General features: G+C 41.0%; 1 protein-coding gene and 1 long non-coding RNA gene across 4 annotated transcripts in view; one reads left to right on the top strand and one right to left on the bottom strand.

Annotated features, from left to right (window-relative positions):
* STAMBP (STAM binding protein) overlaps positions 1-12543 on the top strand; it is a 26394-nt gene extending 13851 nt beyond the window's left edge. For 2 of the 3 annotated variants that reach the window (XM_077842924.1, XM_077842925.1), the window contains exons 5-10: positions 401-767; positions 3054-3178; positions 4071-4208; positions 9731-9843; positions 10391-10490; positions 11873-12543. In XM_077842924.1, the coding sequence (XP_077699050.1) occupies positions 401-767; positions 3054-3178; positions 4071-4208; positions 9731-9843; positions 10391-10490; positions 11873-11929 (900 nt within the window). In that variant the 3' untranslated portion in view covers positions 11930-12543. The remainder of the gene's footprint in view (positions 1-400; positions 768-3053; positions 3179-4070; positions 4209-9730; positions 9844-10390; positions 10491-11872) is intronic. The other variant, XM_077842926.1, reaches the window with a different exon arrangement.
* The window catches only part of LOC144280664 (uncharacterized), a 22153-nt gene extending 1186 nt beyond the window's left edge, over positions 1-20967 (bottom strand). The window contains exons 1-2 of the long non-coding RNA XR_013349084.1: positions 20929-20967; positions 20549-20751 (exon numbers count right to left, since the gene is read on the bottom strand). This is a non-coding gene — a long non-coding RNA (uncharacterized LOC144280664). The remainder of the gene's footprint in view (positions 1-20548; positions 20752-20928) is intronic.
* Positions 20968-24410: the final 3443 nt, after the last annotated feature.

The following is a 24410-nucleotide window of genomic DNA, read 5'->3' on the forward strand; positions in this document are numbered from 1 at the left end:
GATACAACAGGTACAAGTTTGGATTTGGTTCTGTTTTGTGGACTTACTTGGGAGAGGGAATGTGTACATAGCACCTTTAGAGAATAAAACTGTGTAGGATGCAGATTATGAGGTGTAGATAGTAAATTGCATCAGGATTTCGGTAAAGAAGAAAATGCATCAGTAAGAGCTATTGGGGAGAGATCTGTGGGAATGGAAGAGTAGGTCTGCAGTGGCCAGCTAGACCCAAGTGGTGACCATTCCTTGGAACTGCTGAGGGCAACGTGAATTCCGTGTTGGGAAATTGGGCCAGAGCAGGTGTACATTTTAGGAAATCACTGTGCTGCAAAGCCTTGTCCTCCTGAGGTGTGACATCACCTGAGCATCATGTGTAAGTCTAACTGCTCTTCCTTCTTTGTAGAAGAGAGAAGCAGAAGAACTCGCCCGGAATATGGCCATCCAGCAGGAGCTGGAGAAGGAACGGCAGAGGGTGGCGCAGCAGAAGCAGCAGCAGTTGGAACAGGAGCAGTTCCATGCCTTTGAGGAGATGATCCGGAACCAGGAACTGGAAAAGGAGCGGCTGAAAATCGTGCAAGAGTTTGGGAAGGTGGACCCTGGCCTAGGCGGGCCTCTGGTGCCGGACTTGGAGAAGCCCTCCCCAGACATATTCCCCCCAGCACCTGTCGCATCTGCACAGCCTGCGGACTGTAATACAGCTGTAAGGCCTGCCAAGCCACCTGTGGTAGACAGGTCCTTAAAACCTGGAGCATTGAGCAACTCAGAAAGTAGTGAGTCCACTCGCTCAGGTCCTCTTCCACCTGGGGTTCAGCCAGGCAGAGTGTCGTTCTGGGGGTTTCAATCTAAGATTACCTCCATGATCCCACCCATTAGGCCCTGGTCACAGAAGCCCCTGGTCACAGTATTGCTGTGCGGTGTCCTGTCACACTGGCTACTGTATGAAAGTGGCCTTTGCTTCAGTCATATAATTTACCTGGCACAGGTCGATTATCTGAAGAGCTCATGATATCCTTGAAAGTCAGACCCTCAACTTTTAAGGATTTTACAGAGATTCAAAATGTTCAGTGAACTAGAGACCACTGTTGGCCCTCTGGAAGGGAAATCTGAAATTTGTAGTACCACTTTACAATTCAACAGTTGACATTTATTTATTTGTTTGTTTAAGATTTTATTTATTTATTCATGAGAGACACAGAGAGAGAAGCAGAGACACAGGAAGAGGGAGGAGAAGCAGACTCCATGCAGAGAACCCAATGCAGGACTCGATCCTGGAACTCCAGGATCATGCCCTAGGCCGACAGCAGTCACTCAACCACTGAGCCACCCAGGCATCCCAAATTATGCTTGTTTTAAAATTTTTCCTAATCCTTAAGGAGCTTAGTCAAGGTAAATATCATATGTAGTTGGTGATGATTCAGTCTAGCCATAAAAACTGTCGGCAGTCTTTCCTCCTCTCACACTGATCACCTGAGACGGTAACAGTAGCAGCAAAATGATGCATGTACCTTGATTAGTAGAATAGATCATTTTGGGAAGGAACTGGTTTTCAAGTAGCATTTAGGGAAGTCAGCTTTGCAGAAGATCCACTTACAAGGACAACACAAGAGTGGGCAGGGGGTGCCAGACTCCAAAGCCTGGCCTTTAGGATTTTGCCTCATGTACTCAGCCAACTTGTCTCCCATTGCCATTCCTTCATCCACATTTTGTGCTCTGGTCTGATTGGGCTGTCATGTTTCCAGAGCAGCCTCTGGACTATCTTATCCAAGGAGGTTTGTTAGCATTTGCCCTGAACCTATAATCTCCTTTCTTTGTCTCTGCCTTCCCTGCTTTCCTTAAAGTTTTACCATATTCCCTTCCCTTCATTCAGATTGCTTCTGTTCTCCTCAAGACTCCCAGAGCTCTTAGTATCTGTAATGCAGTTGAGATCATCTACCTGGTAGTGTTATTTGCCAATAACTAGATTTTAACTTTGTACTGGTTAGGGCTTGAATCTTACTTGTATTTGTGTTCATGGTGGGCTGAGCACAGTGTACCCACTGGTGTGCACTCGGTGAGTGATTGCAGAATTGCAAGGAAAGGACTGTGCTGAGCCTTCGTTCTGAATCCTCAAATACTATCCTCAGATGCCATGTGATTGCCTGCTCCTTGATCTATTACCTCCTCAGCAATCCAGAGCTTGCTGTTGAACATCTGAAAAACAATATCCTTTTTCTTTTTAAATGAAAATGTAATCATGAAAGACACCCCCTAACTTGAGCCTGTGGTCTCTCTCACAGTGTTCTCTCTGGTATCCAGGGTGGGGCTCATTCTTGGCATTCTAAACCAGGTTTATAAGTTTCTCTGTGCATTCATGCCTCTTTTGAGGACCAGAATGTGTTTTTTGTTATTGTTTTGTTTTGGCATTTTAACATCTTCTTCAGAATTAGTTACCCAAAGTATTTTCTATTACACAGAATATACCTGGTGTATTTCTGTGCAAGTCCTAGTCTCCAGTATTCTTATCTGAGATAGAAGAGAGATTTAAAATGAAAGTAAAAGCTAAATTGAAGAGGTTGGGATGCCTGAGTGGCTCAGTGGTAGAGCGACTGCCTTCAGCTCAGGGTGTGATCCCGGAGTCGAGGAATCAAGTCTCACATCAGGCGAGCCTGCATCTCCCTCTGCCTATGTCTCTGCCTCTCTCTCTCTGTCTCTCATGAATAAATGAAATCTTAAAAAAAAAAAAAAAAAAAAAGAATGAGGAGATTATTTATTTATTTATTTATTATCCTTTGTATTAGATTGTGACAGAATTTCTGAATAGCTCAGGAACTTGTTTTAAGTAGTAATTTACCCTTGTCTTAACTTGAATGGTTAAAGCCTCTTTTCTTAAAGTAATGTACTTGCAGTGGCTATGGCCACAGCCTCCTTCTCATCCATCAGGGTAAGATCCCCACTCCCTGTTCCCAGTCCGGGGAACCCCAGTGGTTTGGCATTGCTCTCCCAGGACTGCCAGCTCAGGGGTCCACTTGGGAATGCTCTCCCCATGGTCCCATACTTCTCTCCCTTCTCCTTTACAGCTCCTACAATCGATGGACTGCGCCATGTGGTGGTACCTGAAAGGCTCTGTCCACAGTTTCTCCAGCTAGCCAGTGCCAACACAGCCCGAGGAGTGGAGACATGTGGAATTCTCTGTGGAAAACTGGTAAAAACCAAACATTTTCCTGAGCTTAGACTATTACTTCCCCCTTGGCCTCCTGTGAGCCTCAGAGAAGATATCCAGGGATCAGTTACTGTATTCAATGATCCCTCTGCAGAAGGAACTGGGGATAGCATAATGCAGTGTTACTTTGAGTTTGGTTACCTTGCATTTCGTTGATACTCACGGTCCCTTGAATTGAACAGATTATTTTAATGCTACTAGTAAGAAAGAGGTAATTCTAAACTTGGTAGGAAGAGCTAGCATTACCTATATGTCAGTTTTTGAGTACCTGCTTTATGGTAGGCCTGGGAATATATGATATGTAAGGCACACAGCATGTGTCCACAAGATGTACCTAAGCATTTTGAAGAGATGGGAGATACATCCCCAAAGATAAGTAGCATGCTGAGTGGTATATGTGGTAGAGCACTAGGAATTCAGAGGAAGGAAAGTCATTGGATAGAGGCACTAGGAAGACCCCATTACTAACTGCTGAATGCGGAAATGAGTGAAACAGAATAGACTGAAACAGCCTTGGAGGATGAGAAGGGCTGAGAGAAGCAGTAAGAGGGAAATTATCTTAGATCTGCGCAAAGGAAGAGAAATGGTACTATCCTGGAGCTTCTTGGGACTCACAAGTAGTCCCATTTGGCTGCAGCCAGGAATTCCCACAGGGTATGGGTGCCTGTGGCTTTGCAGAGTGCCCGCTGCAGTGCACATGGGCAGCCAAGGTTGGGAACCACTGAGGTGAGGGACTCAAGGAAACCAAGGACTCATTCTGGTACAGGAAGGGCTTTCGCTTATGTAGATGTTTACCTTGCCGCTGCTGTGACAGAGTGGGGTTGCACTGGTGCCAGGGAGTGGTGACAAGCTAGCTGTTTTCTCCTTTTGACAGATGAAGAATGAATTTACCATTACCCATGTTCTCATCCCCAAGCAAAGTGCGGGGTCTGATTATTGCCACACTGAGAATGAAGAAGAGCTCTTCCTCATACAGGATCAACAGGGTCTTATCACACTGGGCTGGATCCATGTAAGCAATACCCAGCTCTCCGAGGACTAGTCTCCTTCTCTCTCCCCATGTTATAAACTGCTTATTTCTTTCTTAGAACAAAGTGAACTGTGTCCAGATTATTTAGGTGATTGTCTTTCCTTCTGTTGGATACACACTTAACTTTCCTAGCATACTTGACTGCGTCCACTATAGTACTGATTTCTGGGAACTACTTAAGGCTTTTTAATTTTATTTTAGTATTTATTTATTTATTTATTTAAAATTTTAATTTATTTATTCATGAGAGACAGAGAGAGAGAGAGAGAGGCAGAGACACAGGCAAAGGGAGAAGCAGGCTCCACACAGGGAGCCCGACGCAGGACTTGATCCCGGGACTCCAGGATCAAAGGCAAAAGGCAGGCGCCAAACCGCTGAGCCACCCAGGGATCCCTTATTTTAGGTTTTAAAAGATTTTATTTATTTATTCAGGAGAGAGAGCATGCGTGAGAGAAGGAGAAGCAGACTTCCTGCTGAGCAGGGAGGCAGACGCAGGGTTTGATCCTATGACCCCGGAATCATGACCTGGCTGAAGGCAGACGCTAAACCGACTGAGCCACCCAGGCACCCCTAATTTTTTGAATTTTAAAAAATGTTTTAATGCAGATGAACTTGTTTCCATAAAGTCCCAGTTTCCCTGTGAGTGAATGGTGGTAGGACGCTGGCCTTGGAGTATACCTGGATATTGACTGTATAAGCTCTACCTACTTCATGCAAATGATATTCCTAAAAGGTACATAAATGCAAAATATTTTAATGAGCCAAGGAAATTAATTCAGATGCTTGTATTGTAATTCAGATGCTTGTTAAAGCAGCATATACCTTTATGTAAATCAGTAGGGTCACCAATATGGCCGATTTTCAAGTGTCTACTTACTGTATGCAACCTTCTGGTGATATTTAGGTAAAATATAATTTCATCCCTAAAGAGCATTTCTGCATTTTTCTTTCTATTCCTTTTCAACTCCTCACTCCATAGACCAAGGTACTTTTCATGTTGTGCAATAGGCTTGCACACAAACAAGTCTGCATTTTTGGGGGGAGATTACGCATACTTGTCTGCGATACTCAGGAAATACTGACCCAGGAGGCAGTCCCACGCACCTCTGTTCTGTGTGCATTCCATGACCTAAACACTTGCCTTCTATGGGGTATCCCCTGTGATAGTATGTGGAAGAAAGAGAACTTGTTTCTTATCTGCTGCAGGATACAAATTTGAGTAAGATGCGGTTTTGGTCTCATAAAGGAGATTAAACAGAGACGAGTAATCACTGTTCACATGAGGCAGGATGTGCCAGTGCTTCAAGAGGTACAAACAGCACTATGGAATTCAGAGGAGGGAAGGACTCTACCTGGCTTGATGTAGTAGAATCTTGACAAGATAGGCTAAGGGAGAGTTTCATATGCAGGGGGCAACATTGGAATAAGAATACTGTGTTCCTGAGACATTGAGAAGTCTAGTCTGCCAGGGTTCATGGTTCATATCAGGAACCCATAGTTGATAAGCTTTAATGTGATACACTGAAGCAATGTTCTGGAGGATCTTGGGTGAATAAGCAGAATAGAAGAAGGTTTTTGAATAGAGCAATGATGTGATCAAAGCCATTCTTTCGAATATCTAAAATAAAGGCAGTTTAAAGTAGGTTGAAGCAGGGAGATCATTTAAGAGTGTGATGATAGGATCTAATGATGAGAGTTAGAGTCATGGCATTGCATTTGGGAAGGAAGTGAGTAAGAGGAAGATGAGTAAAAGTCAGTGGTGACTTAGGGAGCAGGCTTGACTCATGGGGGTGGCAGTGATCATCCCACAAGCAGAAACAAAGGCTCCAAAGGGAATAACTTACTTCAGAAGTGGGGCAAATTGTAGGTACAGTTTTTAGCATGTTGTACTTAAAGTACGTGTGAGACATTCTGCCGGTGGAGGTAGTTATCAGGCAGCTGAAAATATGGCTGGGACTTGGGAGCAAGGTCAGGATGGGAGAGGGATCTGGGAGACTGCCCCATATTGCTGACCTGGAAAGCCTTGGAACTGGAGGAGGATGGAGAGCAAGAAGAGAGTCACCAGTAGCTTGGGTGCAGGCTGCCCAGGGGAGCATAGGGAGTAGTTGATAATGAAGCAAAGAGGTGTAAGAGCAGGGTGAGGGCAGTGTTCAGGCACAGAAGCCAGAGGAGGAGGAACACTGGTTTAAGAAGTAATGAGGAGGGCACCTGGGTGACTCAGTGGTTGAGTGTCTGCCTTTGGCTCAGGTGTGATCCCAGGGTCTTGCGATCTTGCGATCGAGTTCTGCATGGGGCTCCCTGCAGGGAGCCTGCTTCTCCCTCTGCCTGTATCTCTTTCTCTCTGTGTGTCTCTCATGAATAAATAAAATCTTTAAAAAAAAAAAAAAAAAGAAGAAGAAGTAATGGGGATTGAGGTTGTGATGGTAAAATGTACTCTATTTTTTTTTAAGAGTTTAGTTCAGGGATCCTGGGTGGTGCAGCGGTTTAGCGCCTGCCTTTGGCCCAGGGCACGATCCTGGAGACCCAGGATCGAATCCCACATCGGGCTCCCAGTGCATGGAGCCTGCTTCTCCCTCTGCCTGTGTCTCTGCCTCTCTTTCTCTCTCTGTGACTATCATACATAAATAAATAAAAATTAAAAAAAAAAAAAAAGAGTTTAGTTCATGGGGAAAGGAAAAAAATGGGATGGTGGTTTAAGGAGTAGCCAGGTTGAGAATATTTATTGATCTGTGGTTTAGTGTGAAAGGCATGAACATGTGTTTTGTTTTGATTTTGTTTTTTTGAAACCTTTATATTTGAAATATAACATGTAAGAAGTACATGAAGATAAATGTATACTTCAGCGAATCATGAACTAAACATCTATGTACATGCATGACCCACATTGAGAAATAAAACATTTGAGAGGCATGCTCCCATCCCCCTGGTCTTGCCCTGTCACACTTTTCCTCTGATATGGGAAATTTCTCTCCTGACTTTTCTGGAAATCCTTTGCTTTCTTAACAGTTTTACTACCTAAATATATAGCCATGACCTCAACAATTTAGTTTTGCCTGATTATGAATGTTATGTAAATAGAATGATATGATATGTATTCTTCTGTGCCTGGCTTCTTTTGCTCAACATTTTTAAGGTTTATCTAAATTCTTGTATGTAGTTGTCTGAATTTTTTTGTATGGCCAGTGAGCCAGTGGAGCTCAGTGGAACGTAGTGGAGCCAGGAGAGGAGATGTAAAGGGACAGAGATAAAATAATGTGGAGGTAGGAAAGTATTAAACCAAAAGTACAAAAAGGGGGCTTACCTCCATATAGAGGAGAAAACACTCATCTTTCTGAGATAGAATTGAAGAAAGAGATACAGAGAGATTTTGGAGGTTCTCTTTGGAGGAATTCATTTGATTCAACAGAGTTGCAGTCTAGATCCACTGCCTGGGTGGAGGGGAGACAGGTGGTTTTAGGGAACTTTGGAATAATTACTATTTAGACTGCAGGTAGAATTCAGCCACAAATGAATAAAAGAATTTCTAAATTAGTGAGGGTCAAGCTAGGAATAAATTTAGGGCTGAAGTTGATAGTATTTCAGCTCCCCCCCCCCCCATGATATTTCTGTACCATTACTTCCTAACTGGGGGTTAAAAACAGAAGAAAGCAGAGATTTGCTCAGATCCTAAAATTGACAAGAGGATGATGCAAAAGATCAGTTCTTCCTTCTGTACTCTGCCAGCCATAAATCAGTTTGGCTGATCAAAAAGTTTATGTGGTCATGTATTGCTCCCCCCTACCAGGTGGCCCTCCAGCCCAAGATTCACAGCAGTCTTGCAGCTGGCCTCAGCCCTGCCTTAGCTCGTGTCACTGTCCCAGGCTGCTCCCTCCCGGCCAGGCGCCAAGGCAGCCCTGGCATTTGGTCTCCATGTTCATTTCTGCTCCTTTGGTCATAAAAATGCCTCCCTCTGTCTCCGGCAGGAGGGACACAACTATTTTTTCAAGAAATTCAGTTGTGAAGGGAAGGAGAAAAAGCACAATAGAAGAGAAGACAGGCTTAAGACAAGGTTTTTTGATTTAGTTGAACAATGATTTATTGAGCTTCTGCTGTGTGTCTCTAGTTTGTCTTTCTAGCTATCCCAACTTTAGATCAGAGGCCTAGATTGGCTTATGTAGGCCTCATTCATCCCCAGTTAAAATTCATCCCCAGTTAAAATTCCTTCTTCTGACCACAGGCTGAAAGGTGTTGGCACAGACCATTTGTCCCTAATAGTCTGTAGGATCATATAATTTGGTAAATAGTATTTTTTCCTTGTGGTCACCAAAGTTCATACCTGCCCCCATGAGGACCTGTGTGTGTATTTGCTGTCAGCACTCTGTTACCATGTTCCTGACCTGCAGGCCTCTTCCACAGTGAGCCGGCCATAGCATTCTGTGGAGTGGTGCTTCTCAGATGAGGCTGCACATAAGAATCATTGAAATATTTACTTGTTTGTTTGCTTGTTTACTAATTAGAGGCAGGAAGAGGGGCAGAGAGTGAGAATCTGAAGCAGGCTCCATCTCACCACCCTGAGATCACGAGCTGAGCCAAAATCAAGAGTTGGAAGCTTAACTGATTGAGCCACCTAGGCACCCATGAATGAGCTTTAAAAAAGAAAAAGTTTCAGGATGGATATTTCTAAAGGTAGGGCATAAGAGCCTATGCTTTTGACAGGCTCCTCGGGAGCTTCATTTTTGTACACAGCAAGTTTGAGAATGCTGATCAGGTATATTTATTCATTTTCTGGGTGTTCTTTCAGTAAAGGTTGGTGGTCTTTTTGAGTCCAGTTGGGGATTTCTTTTCCTATTCTTGTTATCTACACTCACACCCCTCTAAGATGAACATAAGGCATTATGTAGTTACTCATTTGTGTATAAACAATGTGCTCAATAAAACTTTGATGGTGCTGTAACAGATTACCCTCAAATTTCAATATCTTGTTCCTTTTCCCAAACAAGATAGGGTCTTTTGTGTGATTTAACTACCACTGAAATCCTGATGGCCCCTGCTTCTCACATCCTTGGATGGTACTTTAGCCATAGGATAGCATTTGACATTTTTGCCTGTAGAGCTGCACATTCATGCTTGACCTTTTAACACCTCCATCAAGAAGAAGAATCCTACCCAACTGTGGTTTGTTAAGTCCTTGACTTCTACCGCATTGAAGTATCGGACAGCATCTACCATCTATTCCAGAATGGATAACTCTCTGTTTCAGAGAGAGAGTATATGAGGGGCCAAATAAGTCTTGATAGTCAATTACAAATTATGAATTTCTTTACATACCCCTGTTAAGCTATACTTTATTTATAATGCTCAAAAGTAATACATTTTAGGCATACGTCCTTATGACTGCCAGTGGCTTTGTACTTGAGAAGGAGGTCGTGGCCAGCTGTTTAGAACTCTTTTGCTCTGTGTTCTTCTTGGGCCAGGCTCGGCTGTCTCACTGACAGGGGTCTCAGATCCTTTTTTTCTCTTCTCAGACTCATCCCACACAGACTGCCTTCCTCTCCAGTGTTGATCTACACACTCATTGCTCCTACCAGATGATGTTGCCGGAATCAATAGCCATTGTTTGCTCCCCCAAGTTCCAAGAGTAAGTACATAGATGCCCTGAAGGGCATTACAGGGAGATAGTGGGGAAAAGTCTGCGAGGAAGAGGTCTCTATTTAAAAGACCTTGTTTTCTCTAAAATATCTAGATTGTGGGATTAAATGGCTATTTTAAAAGGTTACCTTTTCAGCACCGTATCCTGATACACCTACTATGCTTGTTTAAAAAAGGCATCAAAGCAATCTTTTGTTGCTTTTAGGAGAAAAGGACATAAAATTGAAGTGTTTGACTTGAAGCAATAGGAATTTTAAGAGACTGATGTCAGAGTAAAGAATTTCAAAATCAAACAGATTATCTCAGTTAAACTTCTTTTTCATTCTAAATCTTGTTATTTACTATGAATTCTCCCAGCAAAACTAGTGTGGTGGCAGTGATGAGTCATTCTCTAACTCTGATTCATTCACCAGAGAAGAGACCTATGTGCCAGCATACTTTTGAAGCTGTCTCAAAATGAACTCTGTGTATGCGCATGTGTTTCAGACTGGGGAAGCACCTTTGCATGATTCTGGGCCTGCTTTTTCTTATTGCAGAACTGGATTCTTTAAATTAACTGACCATGGACTAGAAGAGATTTCTTCCTGTCGCCAGAAAGGATTTCATCCACACAGCAAGGATCCACCTCTCTTCTGTGTATGTATCTAAATAGGAGAAATTGGGGCTGTGCTTCATTCAAGCAGAGAGGACAGTCTGAGCTGATGAGGTGCATTATCCTATCTGACCCACATAGAAGATCATCCTTGTCACTCATCTTTTCAAGTCTTCCTAAAAAGGATGCATGTAGGAAGTGGTGTGGGATAGGAATGGATTTGAGTTGTAGCTCTGCCATTTAAGGACTGTCTGACTAGACTTCATCTTCCTGGGCCTCAGCCTACTCATCTGTAAAGGGAGATGATAATGATGATAACACCTACTTTATAGGGTTAATGAGAGGCTTAATTGAAGGAATACACAGAAAGTACCTGGTACAGTAGCTTGCTTATTAAATATTAGTTTTAGTTGGTTAGTTAGTTATAGCTAAGCCTATACTTTAATAAGAGATTTGGATTCAAAGGGGAAAAGCCACTTAAGATAGGTAAGATATATTTGCTTCTGAAATTTTGCTTAAATAATAGGGATTTCTTTTTCTGACCTTCTGAGGAAGTTTTTTTTGTTTTCTGTTTTTTTTTCCCTAACTTGTATTCTGTGAATAAAAAATTTCAGTTGTTGATAAGATCGGTATGTTTCAATTTGCCCCTCAAATCTAATGTGATAGGTTGCTTCACTCCATGCTAGCCATGGAGTGTTATTTCTTTTGGGTTCACTAAAAAGTGACCAGTATGGAAAAGGGACTCAGAACCCTGTCACATGAAAGGAACTGGGATGCTTAGAAGGAAAACCTCAGGGAGTATCTGAAAACCAACTTTAAGTTAGAAGTATTGTTGTATGAAAAGGTATTGAGTGCATTTCATAAGACTCCCAGAACTAAACTAAGTCCTCAAGGAAAGAGTTTATAGCTGAATATAAGAATGAACTTTCTGACAGATCTGTTCATAAATAGGTCAGTCTGCCTTGGAATGTAATAAATATCTAGGTACTAGGATGTTGAAACAGGCTGGAAAAAAAGTGACCACATTTTCAGTTTTTCAGTTATAAAGACCCCTTTTGCAAGCCAAAAGTGAGCATTCCCCATGTGACAGTGGGTGCACTGTATTAACTGGTTGACGCAGTGAGCCCCCAAAACTAATGAATTCAGCAGTTCTTTCAAATAAATGTATATTTTATGAATGACTGTAGAATATACATCCAGTTGAAAAGTCAATGAAGGTATGTGGGCCCACATTGATTGAGGCCTACAGATTAGGATTGGGGAGTCACTGAATCCCAGGCCCCTCACCATAACTGCCATGTAAGTAGTGATCTGGCTTCCAGACTGAAACCATTAGCCAGAATCAGCATGTTAAATAAGAACTTTTAAAAAGTGACTTCTTAGAATTTGCCAGGACTTTCCCTTTCTTTCTTTTTGCCTGTTGTAGAGCTGCAGCCACGTGACTGTTGTGGATAGAGCAGTGACCATCACAGACCTTCGATGAAAATTTGACTCAAACACCTCCCAAGAACTATAAAACCATATCAGTGTACTGTAGCCTCTTAATTTAAACTTTCCAGAAAACTCTGGAAGCTTTTTTAGACAGAATTGAAAGTGAGTATAACCTGGGGGAGAACTAATTCTTCTGTTTCTGGTTTAAAAAGAAATAATTGGCTGTACTTTTTAGGCAAGTGTGGAAAATGGCATGATAATGCTAAGACAACTCTTCAGTATATCTGTAATGAAAAAATTAAGTTGAAAGAATGGTATAATGAATACTTATCTATGCCCTTTGTTCTCGATTCACCAGTTGTGTTAATATTTTTTTCCCCTCTAATCTATCCTAATTTCTCCACCAATATGTTTGTTGTTGTTTACCTTTGGAATTATTAAGGGCATCTATGTAGAAATTGGGAAGCCATTTAGAAAATCTTTGGGTTTTCCTGTGGTTTATGCCAATATTAATGAAGCTTATTACAAGGGTGAGGGATAGCTCACTATGTCTGACGAGATGGTGAGGCTCGAAAACCCTGAAGAATGATTTTTGTCAGGAAGTATTGTTATTTAACAAATATTACAGGATATTTTTTCCTCTACAATAAAATGACAATTAACATATTTTATGTGTGTATACTCTAGAGTGATATGTTTGATCAAGTATTGTCTAAACAGGCTAACGAAGAAGTCTGGTTGTATGGGGAATTTGAGCTGGGCTGACACTGAAGGCGTGTCCCAATTCACTGTTAACTGCTCATCTTTTGTCTGGCTGTTGCCATCTTCCAGGGCTGTGAAGTTGTGTTCTTTTGGTGTTGTCTCAAGTGGGTCATCCTGTTCACTTCCTTCTTATGCCCTAAAAGCTTTCAGCTAATGATAATAGAGCCTTTATTTGGAGTGCCAGGTTACACTCCAAATGAGTGATTCCATTCCCTTGACACCCCACCCTGCCTATGTTGACTGTTTTTCTTACTCCGGCACCATCTAGGAAGGTATTTGAAGCTGCAATTGGTTCTATAGATTTCCTTCTATGAGCTGCACCTAGTGTTCTAAGGCAACCTAGAAATAATGGTATTGTTTGTGCCCGCAGGTGAGGGCAGGAGAATAAATACCTTGTGTAGAAGAGTGGGTTCTTTTTATATCACAATTCTGTGAGAAAGTCTGCAAATGTACAAAGTTTCGCTTCATTTTAAAGTTTTGTGTCCTTGAATATACTATGTTCTTTATCACTCAGGTTAGTGTCTTTGAACTTTTCCCTTGGAAGAACCAAGTCTTTATATTCTTCTCCTCTTAGGTTCTTAACTCTCAAGGTATTGGAAATTCTTCTGCAGTTCTTTTTTTTTTTTTTAAAGATTTTATTTATTTATTCATGACAGACACAGACACACACACACACACAGAGAGAGAGAGAAAGAGAGAGAGAGAGAGAGAGAGGCAGGCTCCATGCAGGTAGCCCGACGTGGGACTCGATCCTGTGTCTCCAGGATCAAGCCCTGGGCTGAAGGCAGCGCTAAACCGCTGGGCTAGTGGGGCTCCCCTCTTCTGCAGTTCTAGTGTAGGTGGGAATGTGGGGCCAAGCAAGTCTGGGGAGAGGAAGAGTGCCCCTCCTGTTACTGCCTTCCTTTCCCCACTGTGGCCCCAGAGGCAGCCTGGACTGTCATGCCTTGCCTCAGTAGTCCTGTAATTGCCCCAGTCTGGTCCTTTCTTTCCATGCTCAGGGCTATTGCTTGGTTTAGGGCTTTATTTCTCCTTACTTGGACTAGTGCAATAATAGGCTTTTCCCCAGCCTCTCTCTCTCTCTTTCTCTCTCTCTTTTTAGTATTTCTTGACTCTAGTCTGTTCTGCCTAGTACAGTCAGGAGAAGGTTCCTAAATTATAGCCATCCTCATGTTTCCTATTTTGCTTCAAAACCTGCAATAGCTTTGCATTGCCTAAAACCTAAATTTAGCCTTTATTCAGAACTTTCTGCATATGATCATATAATGCTCCTGCCCCTGGCTCCACATTCAAATGCCTGGGGTGCTTTTAAGAAAATACTAATACTTGTGCTCTACCCCATACCAATGAATTCTGAATCTCTGGAGTGGGGTCCCTCAGAGTGTTTTGGTTTTGTTTTCGTCCTTGTCTCTAAAGCTGCTAGGGTGCAGCCAGGGTTGAAAAGCTTGCCTAAGAATTGTGAGCTCTCTTATCCATCTCTGCACTTCAGAGACTTTCTGCAAATGTTTGTCAAACTGGAGTGAACTGAATATGTCATGTGTCACAACCACATTGGTCATTTACTCTTTACCAAATGGCCACATCTTTTCTGCCTCTGCACCTGTGTGCCAGAAATCTCAGAGGCTGCTGGGGGGCAGGAAACCAGTGTGTAAATGCCCTCTTTCCACCTCTGTAGTCACTCTGCATGGGGTGGTTTCAGTGTCTCTTTCCCCACCAAGCTCTGGGGGAAAGCTGTGGTAGCAAGCCAGACCACAAGGAAGCAGGGAGATGGGTGGGGCAGGCCCATGAAAGAGAAAAGGAGCCAGAGTTGTAGAAAAAGGAGGGAAGCATTCCATATTGTGAATAAAAGGGAATCAGAACATGAAACATGGGGAAACAGCTTCTATTGAAACAATAGCAGCTGCTCAGTAAAGAGACTGATTCGTGGGCTCCTGAAAGCCTTTATGCTCCCAAGGCAGAGAAGCACCATGCTTACTGGTCTGGGCTGAGTAGGGAGGGAGAGGCAGTGTCTGGTTGCCAGTTGACTTTAGAGGCACAGACCTTCCAAAGTGCCATGGGCTAGGTACAGAGAGACTTTGGGGAAGTTGCTCTTCTGGGAGTCAGGGCAGGGCTGAGCTTCTTCAGATTATCACTTTCACATACTCTAGTTAAATGCCACCAAAGAGGAAGAAGAAACCACTTAAGCCTTTATTTTGCTTTGTCAGGTAACAGACACCTTAAGAGGCAGCCTGGGGAGAAGTATTCCCTAGTGGGGCTAGTGGGGCAGATATTTATTGCTTGAGATGCAAGAGTTTGAACTTTCATTTTGACACCCCCAATTTTAAAATCATGGTGTCTATGCCCTTTAACTATTGATTACTTCTTCTGGGTTTCAGTTGCTCCAGTAAAAGGAAAAGTTTATCATGTGACGATTGGGAGGAATGGAGACCTCTGAGAACAAAGCTTTAATGACATGAAAGCCCAGTAAATCCTGCAATGTTGTTCTGTTTCAAATAGATTTTGAGAACAGTTCAGGAACAGATCAGTTGTTCCCTAGAAAACAGTTCATCAGTTGATATTGTGCCTCCTGGCTCTCCCTGCCCCCATATCTCAGTGTTTTAACCCTACCTGGATTTGGAGACAAGTTTGTCCAAGGATCTTTCAAGCATGTGACCAGGAGTGGAACTTCTGAGTCAGGACTCATTTCTTTTTGTGAGGAGCTTTGCCTGGGGCACTGAGAAGGCCTGTTTGGATCAAGACCATTGGAACATTATCCTCTGGAGAGGAAGTGCCAGATTGAATATTTAAGACTTTGCCTTTAGGCCCAGCTGTTTATTCACCCACAAGTCACTTAACTTCCCAAACTTCTTTTAAAAATCTATAAGATGGGGGATCCCTGGATGGCTCAGCAGTTTAGTGCCTGCTTTCGGCCCAGGACGTGATCCTGGAGTCCCGAGATCAAGTCCCACATCGGGCTCCCTGCATGGAGCCTGCTTCTCCCTCTGCCTGTGTCTCTGCCTCTCTCTATCTCTGTGTGTGTATCTCATGAATAAATAAATAAGGTCTTTCAAAAAAAATCTTGAACCCTCTTCACAAAGGTTCCACTCCTTTACTCAGAGTTGGGGTTTTTGTTCGCCTTAGCCTACTTAGGGTCCGAAGTGGGACCATATGCTTATAGGATGTGTCTAGTATCACTCACTGTGCCTATTAGATCCGGAATCCAGCCCAGTTGTACTGCACAATCATGGGCTCTCATGTCCTTTGGTGACCAACCCTGCATCCCCTAGGGCTTAGTTCAGGTTCCACTTGCTATTGTGCCTTCTCTCACTGGTACATTCACTCTGGGGGCTTCCTTCTTAGAACTCCAGTGGCACTTTTAGGCTGTTTCCCACAATTTATTTTTTTTAAAGATTTATGTATTTATTTATTTATGATAGACATAGAGAGAGAGAGAGAGGCAGAGACACAGGAGGAGGGAGAAGCAAGCTCCATGCCAGGAGCCCGACATGGGACTCGATCCAGGGACTCCAGGATCGTGCCCTGGGCCAAAGGCAGGCGTTAAACCGCTGAGCCACCCAGGGATCCCCCTTGTTTCCCACAATTTAATGAGTTGTTCTTTGCCATCTTGCAGTGTTTTCTCATTGTCTTCTTATGTGGGTCGGGTCTGAACTGTCATATAAATTCTGTAAGGGTAGGAATCATGCTTGTTTTCCAGGTGAGTGCCTTCCTTACTTTCTTTTGCTTAGCCCTTCTTAAAATAGAGTCCTTGGTGTTGAATTGTATGTAAGGAAGCCAGCTGGACCCATGCCCTGATTGAGAAGCTCTGTCTCCACTTTGTGGGAAGCCATCTTAACACCTTGCCTCAGACACTGCTTTTTGGGCCTGTGCTACCACCACAGTGTCACCTTGTGCCAACGGTCTGAATGTGAGCAAGTGCTCTCAGCAGAGGGAGCCAGCAGTTGAGCTCTCTTCCAACGGCCAGGACAGATGGTTATCCTGCCCAACAGGCTCATTCAGTGGGTAGTCAAGAGAAGATGTGATGGAGGCTGAGAAGGGGAGGTCAGAGAGGCAGGAGGAGACCAGGAGATAGTGACACCACTATCTTATCACAGAAGCCAAGGAAGGCAACAGTTGAAAACAAAGAGAGATGAGTGATGCCAAATGGCTCAGGAGAGGTTTTCTGGGCTAACGACCAAGATGAGTTCATGGGATGTGGCAGCTGAGTGATCTTCCCTGACAACCCCATCTAAACCACCTCCACCCCATCACTCTACCACACCTCCTTTTTACTCTCTGAATAGCACTGTCATTAGCTAAAATCATCCTGTTTATTTCTAGTTTCTGTATCCAAAGTATACAGTCCTTGAAAACAGCAACTTGTTCTTGTTCACCCTTGTATTCTCAGCTCCTAGAATAGTGCCTGACGCTCAAAAAGATAGAAATAAATGCACAGGCTTGACCAAAGTCACCTAGCTAACAGGTGGGAAATCCTTAAGGTTCTATGGAACAGAACAGTAAATATGCACATGTTTTGAATAATGATTTTAAAGATTGTATAATTTAAAAATTAACAAGTTAATCATAGAAGATTACCTCTTAGAAGGTAAAAGAAGGAAAGCATACGAAAAGATAAAAACTGCATATTTACTTATTTAGAGATGAACGGTAATGCAGTATCAAAGACCAAACATCTGAAATTTCTACAAGCTGTACTAGGAAGGAAATTTAGAACTTTAAATGCTTTAACTATTTAATAAGAAAGAATAAAAAATGAATTAAACATTTGACTCAAATTAGAAAAAAAGAACAAAATATATAGTAGGAAAGCCAGGAAGAAAAAAAAAACACATATTCAAGCAGAAATCAGGGGTGCCTGGGTGGCTCAGTCTGTTAAGCATTTACCTTCAGCTCTGGTCATGATCCCAGGGTCCTGGGATCAAAGCCCCGCATCAGACTCCTGGCTCAGCAGGGGGACTGCTCTTCCCTCAGCCTCTCCTCCTGCTCGTACTTTCTCTTTCTCAAATAAATCTTTTTTAAAAATAAAAATAAAACAAAAATTATTGAATTTTAAAATAGAGTTGGTAAATTCATAGTCATTTTTTAAAAAAGGAATAAAGTAGTCAAAGAGAAAAAAGAAAAACATCCAAAATTGGAAATGAACAAGGGGATACAACAAATGTATGTTATAAGAAAGTACTGTGTGGAACTAGGCTAATGAATTTGCTCCTCAGTAAAATAGGTGATTTTCTGGTAAAAAGAAAAAAAAAATTATATGTGAATAAAACCAAAATTATCAAAAAAAAAAAAAAACCAAAATTATCTCTTTTTTTAAAAGATTTTATTTTTATTTATTAATGAGAGACACAGAGAGAGAGAGGCAGAGACACAGGCAGAGGGAGAAGCAGGCTCCATGCGGGGAGCCTGACATGGGACTCAATCCGGGGACCCCAGGATCACGCCCTGGGCCGAAAGGCTTACCTATGAGCTTGTTTTGTTTGTTAAGATTCTACATATAAGTGAGATCATATGGTATTTGTCTCTCTCTGTCAGACTTATTCCACTTAGCATAATGGCCTCAAGTTCCATCCATGTTGTTTTGGCAAGATTTCATTATTTTTAAAAGCTGAAAAATATTCTGTCATGTGCATGTACACTCGTGTATGTATCTCACAACATATATGTGATTATATATATATATGTATATATAAACATATATATTACAACTTTAAAATTCTATCTTATGGCTGAATAATATTCTATTGCATATGTATATCACAATATATGTGATATATATATAGATATATAGATATATATAGATATATATATAAACAATTTTTTTAATCTGTTCATCCATCAGTGGACATTTAGGTTGTTCCCATATGTTGGCTATTGGAAATAATGCTGCAGTGAACATGGTGGGCACATATATCTTTTTGAGCTAGTGTTTTCATTTTCTTCAGATAAACACTCAGAAGTGGCTGCACCAATTTATATTCCTACCAACAGGGCACAAAGGTTCCATTTTCTCCATATCCCTGGAATAAATCCTACTTGATCATGATGGGTGATCCTTTTAATGTATTGTTGAATTCACTTTGCTAATATTTTGTTTAGGATTTTTGCATCTTTGTTTATCAGGAAATTAGACTTTAATTTTCTTTTCTTGTGGTGTCCTTGTCTGATTTTGATATCAGATAATGCTGGCCTTTGTTAAATGGGTTTGGAAATGTTCCCTCCTGTTTTTTGGAAGAATTTAATAAGAATTAGTATTAATTCTTTGAATATTTGGTAGAACTTACCAGTGAAGCTGTTTTGTCCTGGAATTTTGCTTGTGGGTGGTGTTTAAATTACTGATTCAATCTCCTTACTAGTAATTAGTCTCTTGAGATTTTGTATTCATGATTCAGTCTTGGAAGATTGTATGTTTCTGGGAATTTATTTCTTTTATGTTGTCCAATTTGTTGATATGTAATTGTATAGATTGTATGGTCTTTTGTGATCATTTGTATTTCTGTGGTATCAGTTGTAACATCCCTTTCATTTCTGATTTTATTTATTGGGGCCTTTTCTCTTTTTTTTCTTAGTGAATCTAGATACAGGTTTGTCAATTTTGTTTACCTTTTCAAAAACCAGCTCTTGGTTTCATTGATTTTTTTTTTCTATTTTTACTCTCTAATTTATTTCTGCTCTTATCTTTATTTTCTTTTTTCTTGTAATTTTGGACTTCATTTGTTCTTTTTCTTTCTAGTTCCTTGAGGTGTAAAGTTAGGTTGTTTGAGATTTTTCTTCTTTCTTAAAATAGGCATTTTATCACTGTGAACTTCCCTTTAATAACTGCTTTTGCTACATCCCGTAAGTGTATCCCATCCCAGCGTATGTTGTATTTCCATTTATCTCAAGGTGTATTTTGCTTTTGATTTCTTCGTTGACCCATTGGTTGTTCAGTAGCATGTTGTTTAATCTCCACATATTTGTGAATTTTCTAGTCGTCTTGTGATTGATCTCGAGTTTCATACCATTGTGATTGGAAAAGATGCTTAATATGATTTCAGTCTTTTTAAAAATTTGTGAAGACTTGTTTTATGGCCTAATATATGTCTATCCTAGAGAGTATTCCATATATACTTGAGAAGAATGTGTATCTGTTGCTTTGGGATGGACAGTTCTGTATATATCTGTTAAGTTCATCTGGTCTAAGTTTTGTTTAAAGCTGATATTTCCTTATTGATTTTCTGTCTGGATGATCTATTAATTTATGTGAGTTATATATTAAAGTCATCAACTATTGTATTGCTATCATTCTCCTTGTAGGTCTGTTAATATTTGCTTTATATATTTAGATGCTCCCATGTTGCAGGCATAAATATTTACGTATGTTATAGCTTCTTATTGGATTGATCTCTTTATCATTATGTAATGTCCTGCTTTATCTCTTATTGCAGTCTTTATTTTAAAGTCGTTTTATCTGATATAAGTATAGTTGCCCTGGCTTTCCTTTGGTTTCCATTTGCATGGAACATCTCTTTTTATCCCTTCCTTTTCAATCTGTGTATGTCCTTACATCTGAAGTGAGTCTATGGTAGGCAGCATATAGAGGCAACCGCTCTAGGTTTTTTGATTGGAGAATTTTGTCCGTTTACATTTAAAGTAATTATTGTGGCAAAAAAAAATCCATAACATAAAGTTTGCCATCTCAACCATTTTTAAGTGTACAGCTGAGTAGTGTTAAGTACTCATATTCTTGTGAAACAGATCTCCAGAACTTTTTTATCTTTAAAACTAAAACTCTGTACCCATTGAACCACATCTCTTTCCCCCACCCCCAGGTGACCACCCCTCTATTTTCTGTCTTAATGAGTTTGTCTCTTTGGATACCTCATATAAATGGAATCATACAATATTTGTCTTTTTATGACTGGTTTGTTTTACTTACCATAATGTCATGAAGGATCATCCATGTTGTAGCATCTGTCAGAATTTCCTTCCTTTTTGAGGCTGTATAATATTCCATTATGTGTATATATCACATCTTGTTTATCTACTCATCCATTGATAACACTTGGGTTGCCTCCATTTCTTGGCTTGTGAATAGTGCTGCTGTGGACTTTGGTGTTTAAATATCTCTTGCTATTTTAACTGTTGTTGAGCATAGAAAGTTAAGAAAATCAACATAACTCATTTTTATGAATACAACCTAATAAATCATGTACATACACACATACACACACTTCACCTAAGCTTGGTAATACAGATGCCTAAGTCCTAAATAAAGCACTAACAAATTTATCAATATAGTAAAGGAACATTAACTACCAGCATTTGTTGTCCATCCTATGATACCTTAGAACTTAGAACACATTAGAACTTGCCCATGATGCTAAGCTAGTAAGTGGTAGGCTAGGATATCAACCCAGGTCTGCCCAGCTCCAGAGCCCTGATGCATTTGGTGAGTTTGTTGAGAACATAACGATGGCCCCATAAAAGAAATCCCCTAATATCATATTTCACAGAAGTAGGTCAAAGGAAAAAAACAAACCTAAGAGTCTCTCATGGATAATAAAATATTTGAAGATGAAAATCAACATTTATTCTTTATTTTTGAAACTTCCCTAATAAATTAGGGGAGAAAAAAGAAGTTTCATTAACATGATAAGTCTAAAAGAACATGAAGCATTATTCTTTTTTTTTAAACTTTAATTCTAGTAGAGTTAACATACTGTATTACATTATTTTCAGGTGCACAATAATGATTCAACACACCAACATGCATCATTCTTTTTTTAAAAGATTTTATTTATTTATTCTAGAGAGAACATGAGAGAGTACCAGTGGTAGGGAGGGGAGGAGCAGAGGGAGAGGGAGAAGCAGACTTCCTACTAAGCAGGGAGCCGGACACAGACTGATCCCAGGACCCCAGGATCACGACCTGAGCCAAAGGCGGATGCTTAACTGAGCCACCTAGGTACCCCCATCATGCATCATTCTTAACAAAAAAATAATGTCAAATAAGGCAGACCCATTCTAGCCACTATTATGTCATGGCGTCCTGAAAGGATAACCTAGCCAATGTAATGAAGTAAGATAAACAGTTTACTATTGAAGAGGAAACACAGTTCTTGGCGGCAAACTAAGTATCTACCTAGAAATCTAGAGATAATTAATCCTGAAAAATGGTTAGATCTAATAAAGAGCAGCAGTCATCCACTAAAAGACATATATTAAACTTCTGAAATAGCTTTTCCTAGTTCATGAAACAACTAGTTAGTGACTCAGTCGGTTGAGCATCTGCCTTTGGCTCAGATCATGATCTTGGGGACCTGAGATTAGGCCCCACTGGGCCCCAGGTCAGGCTCCCTGCTGGGTGGGGGATCTGCTCCCTCTCTTCCTCTGCCCCTCCCCCCCACACTCGTGTGTGTGTGTGTGTGTGTGTGTGTGTGTGTGTGTGTGTGTGTACACTCTCAAATCCATAAAATCTTAAAAAAAAAATCCAGTTGTAGTTGGGGGGGGCGGGGGGGAAGAAATCTCCTTCATCCTAGCAACCAAAAACAGAAAATACCTTGGAACAGAATTAATAGAAAACGTGCAAGACTCATAGGAAGAAAACTATGCTTTTTTTAAAAAATTTTTTATTGGAGTTCAATTTGCCAACATTTAGCATAACACCCAGTGCTCATCCTGCCAAGTGCCACCCTCAGTGCCCATCACCCAGTCACCCCAACCCCCCACCCACCTCCCTTTCCACTACCCCTTGTTCATTTCCCAGAGTTAAGTGTCTCTCATTTTTTGTCACCCTCACTGATATTTTCACTCATTTTCTCTCCTATCCCTTTATTCCCTTTCACTAATTTTTATATTCTCCAAATGAATGAGACCATATGATGTTTGTCCTTTTCCAATTGACATACTTCACTCAGCATAATACCCTCCAGTTCCATCCACGTCAAAGCAAATGGTGGGTATTTGTCGGAAAACTGTGCTTTATAGAAGGACATGAAGAAAGTAAACGGAAAGGCAGATATGCTATATACCATGAGGGGAGGACTTAGTTCTTTAAAGATGCTAATTCTTTTTTAATTGATCCATAAATTTAAGTGCAAATCTATAAATCCCATTAAAAAAAGTTTATATAAAAAAAGTTTATTTATTTGAGAGAGAGAGCACAAGCAGGGGGTAGAAGGAGTAGTAGGCTTCCTGCTGAGCAGGGAACCCATCTTGGGGCTTGATCCCAGAACCCTGAGCCTAAGGCAGATGTTCAACTGACTTGAGTCACACAGGTGCCCCCAAATCACATTTTTTTGAAGTAGGCTCCATGCCCATCATGGAGCTCAATGTAGGGCTTGAACTCATGACCCTGAAGATCAAGACCTGAGCAGAGATCAAGAGTCAGATGCTGGGATGCCTGGGTGGCTCAGGATGAGCATCTACCTTTGGCTTAGGTCATTATACAGGGTCTTAGGATCAAGTCCCACATAGGGCTCCCTGTGGGGAGCCTCCTTCTCCCTCTGCCTATGTCTCTGTCTCTGTCTCTCTCTCTCTGTATCTCTCATAAATAAATGAGTGAGTGAATGAATGAGAGGCACCTCTCTCTTTTTTTTTTTAACTTGGAAGTACTACTCTTTTGTTTCTGATTTGAGTGCTTTGTATTTCCTTTCTTGCCTAATTGCTTTAATTTTTTTTGTGTATTTTTTTATTGGAGTTTGATTTGCTAACATATAGTATAACACCCATTGAAAATACTACTCTAAAACCAATATGAAATAAATGAAATAACCATTTTTAAAAATTAAAAGAAGAATGTTGGGAGAAATTTTATTACCAGATAGCTCTTATTATAAACTTGTAAGTTAAAATAATATTATACTGGTAGGGCACTAATTTAAAAAATAGCAAACTTTATTGTTGAAGGAGTTAAACAACTTGAAGAGATAAGTTGCCAAAGGCCACAGAACTCTTTAATGAGTGGCGTCAGACTTCCAAACCCACACTCTTACCATAATGCAACACTGCCTTCCTAAAATATATGTAGATAGATATATTCATAAAACCATGAGAAAGAAACACACCTAAATATTCATATTAGTTATCTGCAGATGATGTAATTATGGCATGGTTATTCTTTTTCTTTCCTTCTACTTTTTTTTTTTTTAATTTCCCAAATATTCTTCAGAGAACAATGTTGCTTTTCTAATTGGACAAAAAGGACAATGCCTGCTATTTTCAGAAACCAAAGCTCCACTGCCCCTTCAGTGTGGGAATTCGGCCAAGATCTTATTCTTGGACAGCATCAGTGAAAGGGCCTTGGGAATGCTCTTGGGCGCAGCAGCAGAGGCATGTCATATATGGAAACCTTCCATTAGAATGACCTCACCACTGGAACCCATTCAACATAAACCTTGCCTGAAAGAGCTAGCAGAGATCTTTGGATAAAACCTGGAGGGTGGAGAGCCGAGAAAGTATTGACCTAAGGAAGAGAGAATTGGGCTTTTGGCCTATAGAAGCCCTCTGTATCCATCTGGGCTTAGCAGGTCTCTCTTCCCCAGTTCCTAGGGAAGGATTACTTTCCCTGTCTCACTCTTCTCCAAAAAAGAACTACCACAATGGCCAGAGGGTTATTTCTGTCCTTTTCCCGGGCCTGAGTGAGACTTACGTTGTGACTTGTGTTGGAGAAATGGTAATGGGTTATTAGTGGGTAAGAGAAGTAGAAATATCACCTGGACTAAAGGAAGTAAGACTATTCTTAGATTTTCCTCTGTCCCTGTAGTTAGCTTCCCAATTCTTGGCAGTCTCCTTTCTTC

This window comes from Canis aureus, chromosome 12, assembly GCF_053574225.1.
Source record: "Canis aureus isolate CA01 chromosome 12, VMU_Caureus_v.1.0, whole genome shotgun sequence".
NCBI classification, from domain to species: Eukaryota; Metazoa; Chordata; class Mammalia; order Carnivora; family Canidae; genus Canis; species Canis aureus.